The following is a 22,340-nucleotide window of genomic DNA, read 5'->3' as shown; positions in this document are numbered from 1 at the left end:
CTAGAAAAGCATCACTGTGCCCTGCCTCTTTCTGCTTTGCTTTTGCTTTCCTTATACCCGGTTTTGCACTCCTCTGTTCTCCCAGGATGCCACATCCAGGCTTAGCTTGCCCATGTCCCGTAAGGAAAAGGATGTACTTCCAGCCTCAACAGCAGAACCAAGGTTCAGAAACCACTGTACGGAGTGAGGAAGATGCAGCTCAGCCATCACCACACTGCTGACAGGAGCAACTAACTCAGGGACTGTAACTGCCCACTGACAGCACCTCCCTTCCAACAGCAGAAAATTAAGGGCCTCAAAACAGACTACTGTAACTTACTACTATCTGAATTACTTCCTCTTCTGGGTGCAAAAGGCAATGCAAATTTTGTACTGCTTAATTTCCTACACTTCAGTGACGTAAGTTTCCTGCAGACATAACACACTTTTGGAGGCTGCCCCTCAGATTCAAGAGCAGACACAGATACATAGTGGCTAATACCCAAGAACAGGAGTATGTCACTGGCTGGAGCATACACTGCACACATCAGAGAGACGAAACTGTAATGCATGTAACAACTAGAAGAGATAATCAAATGCAACACAGTGAAAAGATGCCATTCCAGCAAGCTGATTCCACCACATCAGCAACAGGCTGGAGAGCTGGGTGAAGGTGAACCTCGTTGTAGTTCAAAAAGGACAAGTGTAGAGTCCTGCAGGTGGAGAGGAACACCACCAGACACCAGTAGACTAGGGGCTGTCCTGCTGGAAAGCAGCTCCATGGAGAAAGACACTGGGAGTTCTTGGGGCAGCAAATTATCCATGGGGCAGCAATGTGCACTTGTGGCCAAGAGGGCCATCCTGGGATGCATTAAGAAAAGTGTGTCCAGCAGGTCTAGGGAGGTTCTCCTCCCTCTCTACTCTGCTCTAGTGAGACCACACCTGGAATACTGTGCCAATCTTTGAGCTTTCCAATTCAAAAGAGACAGGGATCTACTGGAGAGAGCCTAACGGAGAGCTATGAGGATGATTAATGGACTTGAACATCTCTCCTATGAAGAAAGACTGAACAAACTGGGCTGTTTAGTCTTCAGAAGAGAAGGCAGAGAGAAGATCTTATTAATATCTGTAAGTATCTGAGGGGTGAGTATCAAGGTGAAGGTGCCAGTCTCTTTCAGTGGTGCCCAGTAACAGCACAAGGAACAATTGGTATAAACTGGAACACAGGAGGTTCTGCCTCAACATGCGGGGAAACTTCTTCACTGTGAGGGTGACAAAGCACTGGAATAGGCTGTGCAGGGAGGTTGTGGAGTCTCCTCCCCTGGAGACCTTCAAAACCCACCAGGATGCATTCCTGCATGGCCTGTGCTAGGTGATCCTGCTTTGGCAGGGGGGTTGGACTGGAGGATCTCTGGAGGTCCCTTCCAACCTCTACCATTTTATGTCTCTATGAACACGACTGTCTATGGGCTGGCTCTGCAGTTTGCATACATTCTGAACATCCACTCTCTGCTAAGGAAACAGAAGACTGCAGCTGACTGCAGTGGTGTGCACCCACCTGCTCTCTCCCCTTTCAGAGTATCCCAGACGTTGCAGTTGAAGTCGTCGTAGCCTGCTAGCAAGAGGCGGCCGCTCTTTGAGAAGGCTACGGAAGTGATGCCGCAGATGATGTTGTCGTGGGAGTACATCATCAGCTCCTGATCCGCACGCAGGTCAAAGAGTCGGCAGGTGGCATCATCAGAGCCAGTGGCAAATGCATGTCCATTAGGGAAGAACTGGAAGTTAAAATGAAGAGACAGAGGTTTGAGAGCGGAGAAACGCGCTGTCCGTGCAGTATTTCAGAACCACGTCAGGGTCACTTCACCAGAGTGAGCAGATAAAGGCAGAGTTCTTTATTTTAGAGAGAAAATAAAACCCTGCACCTCAAAAGCAATGCAGATACAGAGCTATGCAACAGAACACTTCTGGAATACTGGCTGGGAGCACCTGAATGGCCAGAACTTCACCCAGATAGCTCCTGGATAACGGGAGCCAAAGCGGACACAACAGAACACAGTTATGTGCACTGTGGCTGTAGGCCAGGAAGACCTGAGTGAAGTGGCTGGTACACAATGTTCTGTCCTGAGCTGGTCGGCCAGGTTGGCTCAGCCAGGATAGAAGATTGCAAGCAAGCAATTCAATTTCCAAAAAATAGCCTACTCCGAGTCAGAGTCATTCTTACAACAGCCATATTGATTGAAACAGGACTGAAAAGAGCTCAACACGTCTCAGGATTCAGGTCTAAGTATAGGAACTGCATTTTTCTGCTGCTCATGCTTTTGGAATTTTCTCAGCCTTAATAATTTTTCATGTTTATCAAAACCAGATGCAGCTTCGACTTAGATTTCATTCCCTATTTATCAGAGCTTGTATCTCGCAGATCAGAACATAGTGTTACTATGACAGAGAGGAAATATAATCCCCTTTATAAATATTACCAAATTATTCCAGCATTCAACATGAGTACTGATTTTAACTTTGCCTTCCAGAATATCTCCCTGAAAGCTCTTTTCACCAGAAGATATTGTGTACACTTTTGTTCAACAGAAAGTTTTCAGGTGAGGATGCCTGGCTACTTTGCTGCCTCTCATCACTATACTGCACTCATAAAATCATAGAATCAACCAGGTTGGAAGAGACCTCCAAGATCATCCACTCCAACCTAGCACCCAGCCCTAGCCAGTCAACCAGACCATGGCACTAAGTGCCTCAGCCAGGCTTTTCTTGAACACTTCCAGGGACGGTGCCTCCACCACCTCCCTGGGCAGCCCATTCCAATGGCAAATCACTCTCTCTGTGAAGAACTTCCTCCTAACATCCAGCCTAGACCTCAGGTTTTAACACAACCCTGCAATGCAAAGTTTCACGGAATCACAGAACTGTCAGGGTTGGAAGAGACTTCAAAGATCATCAAGTTCTAAGCTGCCTGCCATGGGCAGTTACACCTCACACTAGATCAGGCTGCTCAGAGCCCCATCTAGCCTGGGCCTTAAAAACTTCCAGGGGTGGGGCCTCCACCTCCTCCGTTCTTTACTTAGTTTAAAAAAGGTCTCAGTTATGAAAGAAAATCCCAGCTGAAACTATTCCAAGAACACTTCAATGCATCATAGGAAGTAGTAATAATAATTAAGTGATAAACTGGACTGTAAGGTATTAAAGAGCTTTCCCCATGACATACAATATTGCAGTCCCTACGGAAGGAGCTGTTTTTAAATCCAGATAACCTGGTAGACTGTAAACTGAATTATTCTGCAACTACAGCTTTTATCCCTGCCCTTTCTTCCCATAGAACGGTCTGGCCTGGAAGAGACTTCTAGAGGTCATCTGCAGTCTGTAGGGACATCCCCACTAGCCCAGATCACCCAAGCCTCACCTTGAATGTCTCCAGGGAAGGGGCCTCTACCACCTCCCTGGGCAACCTGTTTCAGTGTTCCACCACCCTCATAGTAAAGAATTTGTTCCTAACATCCAATCTAGATCTGCTCTTCTCAAGCTTTCACCCACTGCCACCTCATCCTGTCACTGCAGGGCTCTGTAAAACAGCTTCTCTCCATCCTTCCTGTAGACCCCTTTCAGGTACTGGAAGGCTGCTATTAGGTCCCTCCTGGAGCATCCTCCTCTCCAGACCGAACAACCCTGTCCTGACAGCAGAGGAAATAGCAATGATGACTTACACACACGGCGTTAATATCCGACACGTGCCCGGTGAACGACTGCCTGCACATCCCATCTCGGATATCCCAAAGCTTCGAGGAGGCATCGCAGGCACCCGAAACAAACGTCCTCATATCTGGGCTTAGGGAGAGGCTCATCACATCGCCAGTATGCCCAGTGAAGGTGGTGGTCTGCTGGCCAGTCTCGATATCCCACAAAGCGCTGTGAACGAAGGGACAACATTAACGCCGTGCAGGCAGGTAGCGGAGAGGTTAAGTTCGGAGTACAAATTAAGGCACTGGAGAGCATGACAAACTAAAGCGGGGCGGAAGGCCAACAGAACTCAGACTCACCAAGTGGTGTCTCCTGAGCTAGTGACAATTTGGTTGTCATCTAGAAAACGACAACAGGACAGGTATCCTGAAACCAAAACAGTTACATTAGTATCAGACCTGTAACTTGAAGGTGAAAACCCAAGAGCAGTGATTAATCTTCTCCCACAGCTAGCCTGCAACCAACAAAAACTATTTTGCAGTCCATGTTACCCCTCAAAGCCAGACTGTTTCAGCTGGTGCAATGCAAAAGTGAAGCTGCAGCAAGAATATGGCTGACCTGTATGTCCTGGCAACTCCCTGCTCACTCTCACGTTGCCCTCTCTGGTTTTTAAGTTGTATATGGAACAGATGTTATCCAGTCCACCACAGGCCACGTAGTTCCCAGAGGGCGCATATGCACAAGTCATCACCCAGGAGGATCTCAAAGGAATGGCATGCATCTGTAGAGAGAGACAGAGCTCATGAACCTATGTCACAGGTTGCCTTTCACTTTTTGACCAGGGCATTCATACCAGTCAATGGCCTGGAGCAAACTGCATGTCCTCAGTTTCAGTAGTTTGTTTTACAACATATGACAACTCGTCTGATATTTATACAGACATACTTGCCTGGAAAATATGAGCAGTCTCTAGGAGGGATGTACATTGTTATTCATTACATTATTTAACAGCAAAGCTATTCTAAATTCAAACATTAAATGTTTGTTTATTCTGCTCGGATTTCTTCTGCATCTATGAACTACAGGTTACAAACTGGGATGGCTGCACCCATGAAGACCAGACAGTTTACAGACGCAAATCACCACTCCACATTCTACCTGAGGTTTTATCATTAGCTGCCTTTTGTTGTTGTTGTTTTCCCTCTCTGTTTCCCTGCACTCAAAAGCAAACCACTCTTGCAAATTCTGAGGTCATGTACTTCTACAGTTTAAAACCAAATTACTTCCAGAAGCAGCACTACAGAGGCAGAAAACACCAGCTACAAGCTTCTGCACTAGCAAACCAAGGTGAACGTGTTGCACATTATGTAGGACTATTGCTTCTGAGACACAGCCTACAACATATCACTAGTAAGCAGCTAGTCATGAAAGACAAAAAACATATATAAAATACAGTTTCTGAATTAGGAAAAGACTGCTTCTTTTCATCTTTGCCTTGCAATTTCTGAATCAGACTGCTTCTTTTCATCTTTGCCTTGCAACCATAGGAAAACTAGACACAAGCCTCCCCCCCCTCCTTACACACACATTATGCATGGATTTTTGATATGGCTTATAAATAACTCATACCTTATTTGTTGTATAACTATCCCAAATTATTAATTTTCCATCTTGAGAAGCACTGACTAGTAGCCTAAATATAAACACAAAGTAAAACATGTTAATGCAAGGCAAACTACAAGAACCTCAAACCAGGCATACATCACGCACGATTACCAAGCGATTCAGAAATGTCTTAATTCCTTTATTGTCCCCTGCTTATTTTGGGGAGGATGGGACACAAACATGGAACAGAACACAGCACTTGTTGGAAAAATCCTCAAAGATCAAAGCATTACCTGACCAAAGAACCCCATGTCCACAGGGACTCATGATCAATGATGGACAAAACCAGACCAAGCAACTTAACTGAAAACACATTTTATGAACTCTCTCTACAGCTGCTTTTATTTTTCCTATACTAATATCTTAACTGTGCACCTGAAATGTAGGGGGCAATTAGGAGAATCTGCTCTCTGTTGAAGGCAGATTCTAGATGTATTTCATTCTGGACTGTATGACAGAGTAGACCATGAGGCATTGTTAACATCTGACCAATTGCTGCTCTAAAGGCAATGTAATAAAAATCCTTCCTAGAAGCTAAGTAGTTCTTCAGTGTTCTGTGCAAAAGGATCTTTCTTTTTTTCCTATGAAATAAAATTTGTCCATAAATTCTTTACATGTCTGTTGTCACAGAGATGTCTCTGTTGTTTTGGAAAACACAATATCCATCATTCCAAAAACCTGACCACATACTCACCTCTACTTAAATAGACTCAAAGAACTTAGCTAAAACTAGAAGAAAAAGGCAAAATAAAATGTCTGTGGTAGAAAGAAGCAAGAGACCTCTTCTTCCAGCCAAGGCCTCTTTACTACCACTACACAAACTATAACTAAAGACAGAAAGTTCACCACAGTCACGGTATGTGTTATCCCTGCACTGGCACCAATACCACACAGCTCCCAAAGCCTGATATTCATTCCAAGCCTGGCAATCTGTTTTCTAACCCTCACACTGAAGGTTTAAGAACCACTTGTACAAACCTGGAGTCAGATCCCCAGTGCATAGCATAGATTTTGGCTAAGTGACCTCTAAGCGTACGCCGTGTTCGCATCTGAATTCGACCCACAGAGTCCAGACTTGTTGTGATCTAAAAATAAACAAAACAAACTCCTGAGATACTGAGAACTATTTTTAATAGGCAAGATAACTAAACACATTTGAACTTTGATAGAAAATAATCTATCTTGGCATACAACATCCAAAAAGAAAAGGACACCAGTGTACAAACCCAGGATTAGGTCCACGCAACACTGAGCAAAGCATTCTACAGAAGATACACCACCACACGTCCCAGTGGCTAGAGCTGAAGCTTCAGGAAGTGCTGGGATTTTTAAATAACAATATTGTAATACTGAGGCTATTTCAGACTATAAAATGTGAAATTTTTCAGCTAAAACCAAGGGATGAAAAAAATCCTCCAATATTTACTGCGCTGTTCCTTTTTAAAGCGCAGTAGAACTTGAGAGGTAAAATACTTTTGTTTCCAAAATAGGAATTGATTTAAGTTCTTCTAAATGTATGAAACACAATAAACAGTCTATTTAAAAAGGTAAACTGGACATTAAAGTGGTGGTGGCTTGGGGTGGGTTTTTTTTGGCTCTTTTGTTTATTTGTTTGGGTTTTTGTGGGATTGCTTTGCTTTGTTTTAAGTAACTGCACAAATACACAGTACACTTTCAAAGGCCTCTTTCACTTTACTCTTTCAGTTACTAAACAGAACATTTTACAATCATAAATTGTAGGGATTTCTCTTTTAAATCCATCAAGTACCAAAGAGCACACAGACAGAACCAAGAACATACCTGAGCAAGAGTTGTGTCACTACATGCTTTCCTTGCATCCTGAAACAAAAGAATGGAATGATTTTAATCTGAGAGGCAACGAGGAGCATCAGTTGGGAGAAGGTATCTAAAGGAAAAGTAGCTCTTAAGCTAGACTTCACCACACTCAAAAAGCCACAAGCCAACAACAACTTACATGCCAATATGACTTCTGTCACCCTAATGTTTTGTTGTCCAAGAATTCTAAAGCACTGACACACAAGCTGGGGATAGTGGAGGAAGAGGGACTTAAGAAGGGCCACACCCAGCAACCTTTGAGTCTCCCTTTCTACAGACTATGAGATTCAAAGGCATTTGGAGCCATCCTTAAGTCCCAGTGCCTACCCTCTTCCCTGTATTCCTTCCCTGGTGTGGATGTGCTTGCTCAGGATGTGCTGAGCACCAAGGGAAGAACGCTCCACCTGAAAAAGCAACCACATATTATACATGATTAGCAAGCTTTGTGCTACACGAGGCTCTTGCATTAACCCCCTTGCCATGGCCAGTGTGATGATGCTGGTTATGAGGAGCAGGATGAAGATTAACAGGCAGGATCTGCAGAGCAGGGCAGAAGCAGCCTTACTGAAGATGAAGCTGTTGATGCACAAAATGAAGGAGAAAACCAACCAGCTGCATCCTCATTCACTTCATGCAATACATGGTGCTCAGGTCTCCAGAAAGACACTCTTGACTCTTTTTTCATTAGTTCAGACACTGAGGGCATACAACTTGCCTTCTGCATGTTATTCAACCCTATCCTGAAAAGAGGCTTGACTTTCCTTCATGTAATCAGAGTAAGACTGGACACCTGACACAGGCAAGCACCACGGAGCCTAGTTTGCAGCATTTTGCACACCCTGGTTTCAGTTCTAATTACAATTGCACTGCACTCCTGCAGCTTGGGCTCACCTCTTTGAAAAACAGAACTAGGCACACAGTCAGCAACCACTTCTGAGAAGCAAGGTTTAAGGTCACTGGCTTAAAATGAGACAGGAACTCTATAGCAGAAATTAGAAAGAAAACTATCAAGCAGTACTGAAGGATCAGCCACAAGACCCCCCATAACTCCCTGCAATTTCTCCAAACCCCTCCCAAATTGTGTAACCAATGAAGCAGGCATCCCAGTCATATGGGATAGCCACCTGCACCACTAATTCCTCAGTCCTTCTCCCCTCAAGAAAGTGTTCAATCTGCACATTAATAGCAACGTCCTCTTTTAGAGGAGGAATGAAAACATTTACTCACAAGTCTGGAACTGCATCAACACATTCAGACTAGGATCTTAACTTTTCAAGCTCCTGCTTGACGTTGCAACTTCAAGCAATTTTTTTCCAGTGCATGTTTATTCTGACAACCCTTTCTAGCTTTCCTCCAAGAAAGCAAGGCTGAGAATGGATTAAGTCATCTCAACTTATTTTTAAAACATCTTAACTGAAGAAATATTTATAAAATGTTGACGTCTGGAATCAGGAGGGGTTTAAAATACCAGAGCAGCAAATCTCCTAGCACTCAGGACTCCTTTCATCCACAGGAAGAAAGACACTGGACTTCAAAACAACTTTAATTGTTTAGTTTAGCTGAAATACTTGAAAATGTTCAAAACAAAACATAAATTCTGAATGCAGTCTGAATGAAACAAAGCAGTTTTTCCTCAAAGAAAGATCTATTAGCAACATCCATAACTTGAGGCAGGAAAAGCAAAGTTTCAACAGGCTGTTTTAGTCCTCACATGTTAACTGTGATTTCTACACATCCATCACTACAGCAGAATGGTCAATGTCATAGTATGAAAAAAGCTCCTCTATAAAACTGGGGTTTTCTCAGTTTGTGCAGTAGACAAGGCAGAATCTCTGAGGAAAATCTATCCACTGTCAGTGTGCAGTCCTCAGCTTTCCAGCACACACACTTAGATTTCATTTTTTCTCCCCAAATTATATATATATATTTTAATATGGTGTCTTATTTGTTCAAAATAAAATTGCCTTTCAAATGACACCGTGCCAAGATTTGTATCCTGGATTGCTGTCTACAACTACCTGAAGGGAGGTTGTAGCCAGGTGGGGGTTGGTCTCTTCTCCCAGACAACCAGCAACAGAACAAGGGGACACAGTCTCAAGATGTGCCAGGGGAGGTACAGGCTGGATGTTAGGAAGAAGTTCTTCCCAGAGAGAGTGATTTGCCATTTGTCACTGACCCATTTGTTACAGGTGTTCAAGAAAAGACTGGAATAGGCACTTAGTGCCATGGTCTTAATGACTGGATAGGGCTGGGTGCTAGGTTGGACTGGATGATCTTGGAGGTCTCTTCCAAGCTGATTGATTCTATGATTTCAATTCTCAAAGTGAGGACACTTACAGGGGAATTTTGTTATAGAACAAAGAATCCACCGTTAACCACAAAGCCATTCTGCTATCTCATGGGCTTTTAGTTCACTGATATTCCAAACTTTCTGCACTAACAATTCATGCAGTCTTATTTTATCCCCTCAGCATAGTCTGTGTACAGAACAGAGTCTGAAGTAACTGCATAGGGAGGCAATTGTTTAAATAAATAAACTCATTAAACCTTTCTAGATCGTTGCAAACTACAAGAAGTCCATTAGGCAATGGCCAGCTATGATGTTTATTCTACTTTAGGAAGCTGCTAAGCACAATCTTAACTGGAACTCACTTTATAAGCACATTGCTGATTTTTTGTGATGATGTTGTTAGAAAAACTATGAGGCAAAAGCCAAGAGTTGTAAACAACCAAGACAGCAAACTACTAGCTATATATAAACCATCAAATGTTGTTAGTGAGCTCACCTCTTCTTAGGAGTGCATCAAAAGTTAACTCCTGAAAATTAGCAGCCCACCAGATGTTCTAGACACTTAAAAACCCCAAACAACTCCTTTTGGTTTTTTTTTCAATCCTCTTACTTATCCCAAACAAAACACTAATTCAGAAAGAAACCTGTTCAATGATTTAATGAGCAAAAAAAAAAAGGCACCTAAAAAATTATGAAATGGAATTATTTGGTCTGATTTTTCTTTGTAATATTAAGTCATCTGGAACATTTTAAAATGCATATTAATCTGAAATTAAAATAAAGCAGAAGATATCCAACCCTGTACTCAGACACAAAGAGGCAAATTGCCAGTGCTGAGCCAAAACATTCAATGGCAACAGCTACACCTGTACAGATCTAGGCACAAGATTGGGTGACAGAGTTACAAGGGAAACCTAAAGCCACAAAACAGAGCCCTTATACGAAAGGCCAATCACATCTTTATACTCCCAAGTTAAACATACAAACATGCCTGCAGTGCAGTCTAGCTCTCTTACTTGCCTGCTCTCTCCTTCTCCACACAACATAGTTCTGCATAAAACCAGACTGGTTGATTACTCAGACTGAACAAAGACTAACCGGGTCACCCCAACATTAAACTGACAAGAAAGGCATTACACATTAGGCAGAGGAGGAACTAAAAGATTGTGTACACATTTACTTGTGCAATGCCATAATAAAGCCTAAATTTGAAGTATTTAAAACTAATATTTGTTCTCATTTCTCTACTGAGCTGCTAGAAAGGACATCCAGCGATATCTCATTTCTATACTGAGATGCTAGAAGGGGTACCCAGTGATATCTCATTTCTCTACTGAGCTGCTAGAAGGGGTACCCAGTGATATCTCATGTCTCTACAGAGCTGCTAGAAGGGGTACCCAGTGATATCTCACGTCTCTACTGAGCTGCTAGAAGGGGTACCCAGTGATATCTCACGTCTCTACTGAGCTGCTAGAAGGGGTACCCAGTGATATCTCATGTCTCTACTGAGCTGCTAGAAGGGACACCCAGTGATATCTCATGTCTCTACTGAGCTGCTAGAAGGGGTACCCAGTGATATCTCATGTCTCTACTGAGCTGCTAGAAGGGACACCCAGTGACATCTCATGTCTCTACTGAGCTGCTAGAAGGGACACCCAGTGATATCTCATGTCTCTACTGAGCTGCTAGAACGGGTACCCAGTGATATCTCATGTCTCTACTGAGCTGCTAGAAGGGGTACCCAGTGATACCTCATGTCTCTACTGAGCTGCTAGAAGGGGTACCCAGTGATATCTCATTTCTCTGCTGAGCTGCTAGAAGGGGTACTCAGTGATACCTCATTTCTCTACTGAGCTGCTAGAAGGGACACCCAGTGATATCTCATGTCTCTACTGAGCTGCTAGAAGGGACACCCAGTGATATCTCATGTCTCTACTGAGCTGCTAGAAGGGACACCCAGTGATATCTCATGTCTCTACTGAGCTGCTAGAAGGGGTACCCAGTGATATCTCATGTCTCTACTGAGCTGCTAGAACGGGTACCCAGTGATATCTCATGTCTCTACTGAGCTGCTAGAAGGGGTACCCAGTGATATCTCATGTCTCTACTGAGCTGCTAGAAGGGGTACCCAGTGATATCTCATTTCTCTACTGAGCTGCTAGAAGGGGTACTCAGTGAGACAACACTGGATGATCCCCACCTTGCAGTTCATTAGTGCATTAAGTCTAAACGAGGCAGGGCTCTGCTTGGATGATACTGAATGAGCAGTCACCAAAGCAATGTTTGCTCCCCAACTCAACTAACACATGAAGTGTGTTTACTGCGTGGCCAATACTAACAAGCAGCCTCAAGTCCTCTGCACTAAGCAGCAGACCACCACAGAACAACTGCTCCCAGCAGATGCCGTGCTAAAAAAGCTGATGTGCATGTAACATGTCCTGAGAATGCTGGCAGAAATGTTTGCAAATAAGGCATTCTCACATCAATCAGATTTATGAATGCTTCGTGCCTAGGAAAAGGAAATTCTGATGAAGAATAAACAGATTTTGAAGATCCTTATTACACTTTGTACTTTCCTCTCTACTGAAACATACAGGCATGTTGCAACAGATTTCTGGTAGACTGACTTCAGGCTTGACAGCTCATACTTGGATTATCATCAGTGAGTAATTTCAACCAAAAATTAGCACATATTTGGGAATGCACACTTTAAAAAAAAAAGAGATAATAGCTTAACAGGAAGCAAAGAATTAAAGCTTGTAGAAATGACATCCATCCCCATAAAGTTCTGCCTCACACTCTGTGCTGGTTTGAGCCTAGCTGGAATATTTTGGTGAGAAGAAATAGATTATTAGGCTGTGAAAAGGAAACAATGGTGATGTCTACTGCAACTGCACTCATAGGCTTGCTGAGATGTATAAGAACAAGAACATAAATATAGATAACAGAGTCTCTCTCTGGTTTTTGGGCTGCACTAACCTAACTTGCTGCCTGACTAATCCTTCTGCTTCCTAACCCATCTGGCTGAACCTCCAAACTCACCTTGAACATAAGGCAAAGTCTGGGGTAAGTTAGAGGGGTGGGAAAAAGGTGGAAGGGTGATTGGTTGTGAGCCCCCTCCTGGGGATTCTGGCTTTTGTGAGGGCTGTTGTGTTTCTGTATTACTTCTTCACTTGTATGTTTCTGTATATACTGTAAATATCTGCTTGTATATTGTGCTAAGCTTTATATTTACAGCTTAAGATTTGTTACACTTTCATTGTACAAGCTGGTTTCTGGGCAGGCTGTTGTGTTTCTGTATTACTTTTTACCTTGTATATTCCTCTATATATACTGTAAATACCTGCTTGGTTACTGTGCTAAGCTGTAAGTATAAAGCTTCATTCAATTTCTAGTGGCTGAGCCTAGTTTGGGTGATTTTTAAGTGTGGGGAGGCAGGTAACACCCAAACCATCACACACCCCATGCTTTGACTTGCTTATCAAGAGTAGCAGCACAGTGGTCACGTTTAGTCCAGAAACAAGCTTCTCTAATACCTTTAACCCTGACTTGTCATGTCTAGGTTTTAGAGGTTTGCTGCTTTTTTTTTCCCCCAATTAGAATCCAAAATGGAAAAAAAAGGCAGATGCATACACTCCTAATCAGAAAACAGAGCAAACTTCAAGAGGAAATAAAATCTCTTGTTGAAGAAATAGAGTGAATGCATCTCACTGTACCAAAAGCTCACGTTCCTGATTTTAAACGAATCCTCTGAAAACATTTTAAGCTTTGCACAATGAAAACAGGAACAAGTAACATATTGGTGTCAAGAGATCTTTACACTTTTACCCTTTAAAGGAGGAACTCTACAATTAATAATAAACAATTAGCAGTTCTTACTCTGATTTGATTTCGCAGCTGCTCTGCCTCCTGCCGTAACTGTTCCAGCTCGCTCATCTTCTTCAGCTTCTATTTCTCACACTCCACTGGTGAAGAAAATCTGCCAAAAGAGGGAAGAAAGCAAAGTTTCGGTATCACTTTCTCCTCTTAAAAAAGCAAACCGAAACCAAAACAAACCAAAAGCCCATGATATACACATATCAATTCCGCCTTTCGAACGCCTTCCAAACGGATATGCACTTTAGCACGCTGCCTAATAAATCGGGCAAGACTCAAGTTATTTCAGTTCCCAAACCACGGCGAAAAGCAAGCATTAAACGAAGTATATTTTGAAGACAGAAGTAGCTGTCAGCAGAACCACTTTTCGATGCTTTAGGGAAGGCATTCGTAGCGCCCCGCCTGCCACCCGCCGGCTGAAGTGCCAGGCTTCACCCCAAGGTGGCGCCAGAGAGCAGAGACTGCGGCCAGCGCCGGACGCCTTCACCTTTGAGCTCAAGAGAGCTGACACAAGCACCTTCGGCGTGACATCCCAGGCGGGTTTTGTTCTAACCATCAACACAAAGAATCCTAGACTACGGCTGAAACAGCGCCTTTCCGACCGCTCTTTTACCCTGTCTTTTCCTTGGGCAAGGAATGTTTTCAGCTCAAAAGTATCTATGCAGTTGAGAACCATCCCGTAAAGTGTCCTCACTCTGGTACAGTCCATAGCAGCTTTAAGCAGTCCCCATCTATGTAGTTGAGAACCATCCCATAGAGAGTCCTCACTCTGGTACAGTCCATAGCAGCTTTAAGCAGTCCCCATCTATGTAGTTGAGAACCATCCCATAGTAAAGTGTCCTCACTCTGGTACAGTCCATAGCAGCTTTAAGCAGTCCCCATCTATGTAGTTGAGAACCATCCCATAGTAAAGTGTCCTCACTCTGGTACAGTCCATAGCAGCTTTAAGCAGTCCCCATCTATGTAGTTGAGAACCATCCCATAGTAAAGTGTCCTCACTCTGGTACAGTCCATAGCAGCTTTAAGCAGTCCCCATCTATGTAGTTGAGAACCATCCCATAGTAAAGTGTCCTCACTCTGGTACAGTCCATAGCAGCTTTAAGCAGTCCCCATCTATGTAGTTGAGAACCATCCCATAGTAAAGTGTCCTCACTCTGGTACAGTCCATAGCAGCTTTAAGCAGTCCCCATCTATGTAGTTGAGAACCATCCCATAGTAAAGTGTCCTCACTCTGGTACAGTCCATAGCAGCTTTAAGCAGTCCCCATCTATGTAGTTGAGAACCATCCCATAGTAAAGTGTCCTCACTCTGGTGCAGTCCATAGCAGCTTTCTTAAACTGGACACAGTACTCAAGCCTAACCAGCTCCAAGCACAGGATTCAAAGCAACCTTAATAAAAAGACCAATAAACTGTAAGACCACATCCAAGCAGTTTACCAGGTCAGTAATACTTTCTCAATCAGAGGCTGCTTGTCATTTTTTTCAGTGTCTTGATCCCCAGATCACTTTTCTTCTTTATCCTCAGTACAGCAGCACAGCCAAACGCTACCACTGAGACTTCTTTTAGGTCTACACTTACAGACAGATTTCCATACCCTTGCAAGGAAGTAAAATAAGCTGGTAACTTGCTCACAAACAAGGTGGGTACTTGGTATCTTTTTCATGCCAGAAAAAGGACACCAGAAAGGTGGCAGTGGTGCTCCCACTACATCCTCTAAAAAGAACACCTGGCTTACAGAAAAGAGACACAAAAGCTGGGCTACTACTCATGAAATTAAAATTGAGGGAGGAAGGCAAAAAGCAGGGAAAGAAGAACCTCAGAAGAACCTATTTGAGACATTACTCTAAACTTATCTAAGCATGAGAGGCAATGCACTAGTCCACAATTTACTCCTGGAAAAGAGCTAAAAACCAGAAGAAAAAGAGTCACAGTGTGGCTGTGCTAAGTTGTAGACCTAGAGGCCCACCCAGACTGTTTCACACTGCTTAATGCACAGCAGGCATCAAGTAGGAGCCATCACTTTTTAAAATCAGACATAAAAAATATCACTTCAGCATGGACACCAACCACAGGCTGCAGAGTCCATCCAGTTTAATCACAATCTTAATATGTTTGATAGGAATGCTGTATCCCTATGAAACACAGTCTCAAATTATCCTTTTTTTTTCAAATGCTTTCCCTTCTTCTGTCCCAGAATCTACACAAAGGTAACGCAGTGTGATGGCTTGGGAGTTACCCACCCCCCCACTCTGATGAAATCACCCAGACTAGACTCAGCTGGCTGGAAATTAAGGAATGAAGCTTTATATTCACAGCTTAGCACAATATGCAAGTAGGTATTCACAATATTTCACAAATACACACAGCTATGTACAGAAATAGACAAGTTAAAAGTAATACAGAAACACAGTACCCCTCCCAGAAATCAGAGTGTCCAGAAGGGGCTTCCAACCACCCTTCTGCCTTCTTTCCGCCCCTCTACCTTACCCCAGAGTTTGCATTACGTGCAAGGTGAGTTTGGAGGATCAGCAAGGGGGATTAGAAGCAGAAAGATTAGTTACACAGGTCCAAGCAGAAGAGAAACACACTCACACACACAAACACACACACTGTGTCTTATCTATGTTTGTGTTCTTGCTTTTATACATTTCAGCAAGCCTACAAGTGAGGTAGACACCACCATTATTTCCTTTTCACAGCCTATAGTCTAGTTTTGCTCATTAAAATACTCCAATTAGCCTCAAACTAGCATGCACGGACAAAACAATGGACTCAAGGGTCTAAAGCAAGCCAGCCACGATGCCTGCCAACGTTTCAGCTGTGCTGTGTGCTACTTTGAACAGCAGATAAAGATTCCTAACTGAGAAGTTGGTGTATCTCTAATTTTCTGAGAAAGGAAATGAGCTCCTGCCCTGTAAGCAGCAACTTCAACACACAATAAATGATCATGAAAAAAGTTGAGTTTATCATTCAGCTGGAAGCACACATGGCTGATCATGAGGAGCTGAAGTTAGGGCATGTATTTTTATTGATGGGTAAAACTGTGTGCCTAAAATACACTGCTGCACTGCATAGGCACTCAAAGACCACTGATGACCATCACAGTATCACAGTATCACCAAGGTTGGAAGAGACCTCACAGATCATCAAGTCCAACCCTTTACCACAGAGCTCAAGGCTAGACCATGGCACCAAGTGCCACGTCCAACCTTGCCTTGAACAGCTCCAGGGACGGCGACTCCACCACCTCCCCGGGCAGCCCATTCCAGTGTCCAATGACTCTCTCAGGGAAGAACTTTCTCCTCACCTCCAGCCTAAATTTCCCCATGCTGCACTTCAAACACAAAATCAGTGTTAACGACTTCAAAGTCACTCACATCAGTACTCATCATTAATGCTGTTTCTTTACCAAGCTGCAGCAGCAGCTAAACAGCTAAGCAGCTACACAGTTGCTGGTGCAGCTTTAAATCATCTAACACCTGTACAAGTTCCTACAGACACACAATCCAGCTTCAGAAGCCAGTTCTCATCTACTCAGCTTCAGTTTAAAAATTAATTCCTAAACACATTTAAAAGATAATGATATTCCCTACTCTTTTGAAATAAGTATTTATTTCTAGTTGAAAGCTCTTAGCAGGAGCAGTATGTACTAAACTGGCAAAGTCATTAGCATCACTGCGCAGTAGGAAGGTATCAGTGGTTTGAGGTCAAGCTATACCTCAATAAACACAACAGCCTCCAAGCCAGTCCAGGCTCATTTCTGAACTGGATTATTCTCCTTTTAAGCATTAAAGTTCCTTTCCAGTAGGCAGCAGCTGCACAGCAATCTCTGAGATATTCTTAAGCTATATATAAACAACAGGATACTACAGTAAACAAACTAAGTGCACAGTTTAACTATTAAACTGAAGTGTATCCAACAGCCTCTGTTGTACTGGCTGGCTGCAGCTCCCACTCTAACTGCTAGTGTGTTCAGATGATCATGCATCATAAAGAATTTAGAGGAACTGTGAGAGGGATGCTTTCACTTGGGACTTTTTTGGGGGTTTAAGCACTATTTTGAGGACACAGGAAATTACAGAAATTGAGTGGGTAAAGATGAAGTTCTCATGAATGGTTTCCTACATTCACACCAACTCTGCAAGCAGTGCCTCTGAACTGCTCCTAAGTGAACATCTTACTGATGCCATACTCACAACGGCAATGCATGAAGATAAGCACATCCTTGGAACTTATGCATACAGACACATCTGTGTTCGTTTCAATCCTTCTGATGCTACAGTGGTGTAGTTAGAAGAGAGGCAAAGAGAAGAAGCCATAGTCAGTATGTGGCTACACAGAGTAAACCATTACCCAGACAGGGTTTACTTGCTGCAGCATCAGTGACCAGTGAAACACAGCACCAACACTGAAGGGAGATGGCTGGCAGCAACGGCAAAGCAGAGGCTGCATTCTAATAAACCTGTCCTCAGTGCGGAGAAGCAGGTCATCACCACAACCTTGAAGTGTGCTAGTTCTCAATGCTGCCAGTCATCACATAAAAACCAACTTGTTTTTCATCAGATTAAATGCTAGGACTGCTTTTGCAGGCTTACAGGGATTGAAAAGAACAGAGGTGTTTGCTGTATTGCAAATTTCTCCTCGGAGAACAAGTTCATTACGATCTCAGTGCATCCAACTCCATCCTGTACTAAGTTACAAAGGATACAAGCCTGTTCAGTCTCTCCTCCAGAAAGATCAAAATGCAACAGTCAGGAGTACTGCTCCACAGCCTGGAACATGCTTTATTCTGAACATGAACTTCCCTAGAATCTCAGCAACATCCTATTTGGCCATGCACAGTGAAGCCACCAGCTTCACTTCTAGGGGCTGAATTAGAGTCAAGATTCCTCCTGCCATCTGAGGAGACTGGGAGCACCATAATGTCTACCTCACTGACTCACTACTATCTTTATTAAACAGAGATAAAGTATTTTGATTTTCTTTAAATGCAGAATCCTAGTGGCATCTGCTCCTCAGCATTCACAGACAGAAACCCTGATGAAGCCAGACGCTTCTCTTCAAATGCCATTCATGACGGGCATGATAATATCATCTGCTAAGGCAAAGAGGCCTTGAGGGTATAAGCAACAGGAAGAACTTTTTAATACCCTTGGTAGGCAGGGGGCATTTCACTGCAGGACACCCAGGTGGCTAGGAAATGGGGTCAAGGACATGAGATGCTTCCCATCAGAAGCCACAATACAAGGAGCTCATTGTGAGCAGTAGCTGTGTAACCAAGGTGGCACATCTTTGCCCTCATAAAAGCATTGCCATTTGTAGGCTGAACTGTACCTCAGTGCAACTTTTCCTCAGAAGGCTTCTGCAAATGAATTTAATTATACCAAAATAAAGTGCCTCCTAAGGCAAAATAATTAACTAAGTGAGATTCCACAGCATATCTACTGTCAAGAAAGCCACTGGCAGGTTGGAGTGGTTCACAGGTAAATTACTCCTTACACTGTTCCTGGCTCAGAAGCAGCATCATTTGCTAGGAGTTTAGTTCTTCATTATACAGACAAGCAGTGAAAAACTATCACAGGTTCTTGCCTCAGAAGTACTTTTTCTGCAACCTCTGGACTCGAACATTCTGGCTGGAAAAATACCCTTTACTCTGCAAAAACTCACTCCAAATAGACTCGAGGACATGCTGTAAGAAGATTCACCAAGCCCAGGACCTCTGTGACACCGTGGCTGGTGGCAGGGCAGGGCACAGTGCCTACACAAGCTGGGATGCAGGGAGTTTCATCAGACAGGGACTTGTTGACCCCAAGACACAGACTGGAAGGCTGGCACAGGGGCTGAGAGTTGACAGAGCTCTGAAAAGCCAGGAAATGGGCTGGTATTTGGCAGAATACTTGAAGTAGAACAGTCAGACATGCAGCGATAGGAAACATTCATTCTGCAAAGCAGAAGCTATTTCTCCCTCAGAGAAGATTGCAGTTTACAAACTAAGATGCTAAGTAATTCAGTTGCTTTAAAAAAAGAAAAGTTATTTTCACTTGCCTTGGCAAGCTTAGCTTATTCCCATGTAAAATCATCATATAGATAGAATGAAAAAAAAAAGGAATACTGGAGAATGGCAAATATGTCCCTCCCCACAATAAAGCATTGCTATTTTTGTGACAAATACATAGACATTAAAAGAGACTGCAAAAGGATTCTTAAGAGCTATCAACTAAAGAGTTATTTAGGCAAGAAGTTTATTTTGTATGCAAAAATCAGTCCTGCAGAACTGAAGTGCTTGCATATACAAATCAACCTCAGTTTTTCAGCTCACACAGAGCAAAATCTCACAAGTGATAAACACATAGGTGCAGAAAGTAAGAGAAGAGGTTTCACATCGCTTTCATGTGATCAACCCTGCTAGCGATCACACAGGTGGCTAAACATAAGGAACACTAACTATAGTGCTTTACTAATTATAGGGGAAAGACACCAAGAAACACTCCAGACCTCTCTCAAGGGAGCTATATCAGTAACATACACATTCAGGTTTCAGCCCACAAAACCTTCATACGCTGAAGTCCTCATGTAAAGTTACCTTGCTTGCTTTCTCTAACTGCTGACTGCACGCTCAGGCTTTGCTGACCCAACAGGGATGGACTGGCCACCCAGCTCTGAAGCTGAGCTCCAGCATCATACACAGACTAATACTTTCTATATTCAGTATGAGACAATGATGCTGATAAAATACTTCATCATTTGGTGGCACTAATCATGATTTCAGCAGCTCTGCCTACTCATTAATGTCTCCCCAAAGTCACCAATAGAGGAGAGCACAGAGAAGTTGTATTTCTTACAGCCTGTTAAGAAATGGGTTTGACATATTCAAGAATGGTTCAAAATGTATAAACTTTGTCATGGTGGACAAAGCCTTACATAAAGTGAAATCTCTGCCTACATTTAGAATAAATGCACTAATGCTATACCACAGTCACATATCTTCTTGCAGAAGTATTTCAGTTGGAATTTTATGCAATATATATATTACAGCAGAGCTGTTTCAGGACCACACACACTCTCGGCTCTCCACTGAGGAAAACTGAACATTAATGACTTTTTGCTTTACTGTAACGTGGTCCTATGTTGCCTCTCCTCTCTTTCTCAAAGAGACCTTACCAGCTATTTATTTTCCCAACAATTCTTTGTTCCAACTTGTAGCTGTACTGCATCAATGAAGAAAGACAACAAATAAATGAGCTTTCGTACTTGTCAGCTCACAGTGAAATTTGAACAGAGACAGAAGTGGCCAGGAGGAGGCTGCTCTCTTCTCTCAGGTGGCCAGCACCAGAACGAGAGGACACAGCCTCAGGCTGCGCCAGGGGAAATTTAGGCTCGAGGTGAGGAGAAAGTTCTTCACTGAGAGAGTCACTGGACACTGGAATGGTGGTGGAGTCGTCGTCCCTGGGGCAGTTCAAGGCAAGGTTGGATGTGGCACTTGGTGCCATGGTCTAGCCTTGAGCTCTGTGGTAAAGGGTTGGACTTGATGATCTGTGAGGTCTCTTCCAACCCTGATGATACTGTGATACTGTGAAATAAGTTGAAACCGTATCCAGGGGCTGTAACTGTACCATTGTGGATCTTGCTCTTTCTTTCATTACCTCCTCTCATCTCTTTCCCTTCTGGATCTTTAAGGTATACTTTAGAGAGGTGCATCAGTTGCAAAACATCTGAGACATTTCAGTGAAGAGAATAATGGCTCATTTTTTATTACCTCCCCTCCCCTCCCACTGTTTAGTTACCATTCAGAAAATAAGTCTGGAAATCCTAGTTTAATCTTGTGAGCTAGTCTGAGCCTAGCTAGAATGTTTTGGTGAGAAGAATTAGATTATAGGCTGTGAAATGGAAACAAGGGTGACGTCTACTTCACTCACAGGCTTGCTGAGATGTATAAGAACAAGAACACAAACACAGATAACAGAGTTGCTTTCTGTCTGAGGCTAAATGAACTTCTCTCTAACCCAACCTGCTGTCTGTGTGACTAATCCACCTGCTTCCTAACCCCCCTGGCCAACCCTCCAAACTTTCCTTGAATATAAGGCAAGATCAGTCTCAAGCTGTACCGAAGGAAGTACAGGCTGGATGTTAGGAGGAAGTTCTTCCCAGAGAGAGTGATTGGCATTGGAATGGGCTGCCCAGGGAGGTGGTGGAGTCACCATCCCTGGAGGTGTTCAAGAAAAGCCTGGATGAGACACTTAGTGCTATGGTCTAGTTGACTGGAGAGGGCTGGGTGCTAGGTTGGACTGGATGATCTCAGAGGTCTCTTCCAACCTGGCTGATTCTACGATTCTATGATCTGGGGTAAGGGAGAGGGGTGGGAGGAAGGTGGAAGGGTGGTTGTGAGCCCCCTCCTGGGGACTCTGGTTTTTGGGCAGGCTGTTGTGTTTCTGTATTACTTTTTCACTTGTATATTTCTGTATATATACTGTAAATAACTGCTTATATATTGTGCTAAACTTTATATTTACAGCCTAAGATTTTTTACACTTCCATTGTGCAAGATGGCATTCACAAGCCCCCAGGCACATGCAAGGGGGGTGTTCTCCACACTGAGGGCCTCCGGTCTCCCCAAGAAGAAAACAGGAAGCAGGCTGGGTGTGACCTGGCTGGCTGAGGTCAGCACTATTGTTGCACTTCTGCACATTTTGGAAGTGTTTTAAAGTGATATGTCTCCATCATAGCTTCGGTACAAAAACAGGAAATAATCAACCAACGCCTCTCCAGAGGAAGGGTATTAGCAGAACTTATTTCAACGCCCATTTCTCTAGCAGATATCATCCCTGAGTTTAAGGAACCAGATGAATGCCTGTGCTCTAAACTGCCTGTACAGCTAGAAAGGAGAGGTCACACAGAGACTTGCAAGTGAACAAATTAGGGGGATGTGAAAGCAGTTCTGCCTCTTCGTGTGCCAACATGCCCCACGCAGTTACATCGTGAACACAACCCCACCCAAGAACTGTGTGG

The 22,340-nt window shown here is 43.4% G+C and overlaps 1 protein-coding gene across 1 annotated transcript in view; it reads right to left on the bottom strand.

The window, feature by feature from the left end:
- Positions 1-22,340, bottom strand: part of GNB4 (G protein subunit beta 4) — an 85,512-nt gene that overhangs the window by 5,664 nt on the left and 57,508 nt on the right. The window contains exons 7-14 of the mRNA XM_064165688.1: positions 13,337-13,436; positions 7,132-7,170; positions 6,310-6,416; positions 5,296-5,359; positions 4,285-4,447; positions 4,026-4,092; positions 3,693-3,894; positions 1,538-1,754 (exon numbers count right to left, since the gene is read on the bottom strand). Coding sequence (XP_064021758.1) covers positions 1,538-1,754; positions 3,693-3,894; positions 4,026-4,092; positions 4,285-4,447; positions 5,296-5,359; positions 6,310-6,416; positions 7,132-7,170; positions 13,337-13,393 — 916 coding nt within the window. The 5' untranslated portion in view covers positions 13,394-13,436. The remainder of the gene's footprint in view (positions 1-1,537; positions 1,755-3,692; positions 3,895-4,025; positions 4,093-4,284; positions 4,448-5,295; positions 5,360-6,309; positions 6,417-7,131; positions 7,171-13,336; positions 13,437-22,340) is intronic.

The sequence above is a fragment of the Pogoniulus pusillus genome, chromosome 26 (assembly GCF_015220805.1).
Source record: "Pogoniulus pusillus isolate bPogPus1 chromosome 26, bPogPus1.pri, whole genome shotgun sequence".
NCBI classification, from domain to species: domain Eukaryota; kingdom Metazoa; phylum Chordata; class Aves; order Piciformes; family Lybiidae; genus Pogoniulus; species Pogoniulus pusillus.
This window is presented reverse-complemented; position numbering and strand designations above follow the sequence as displayed.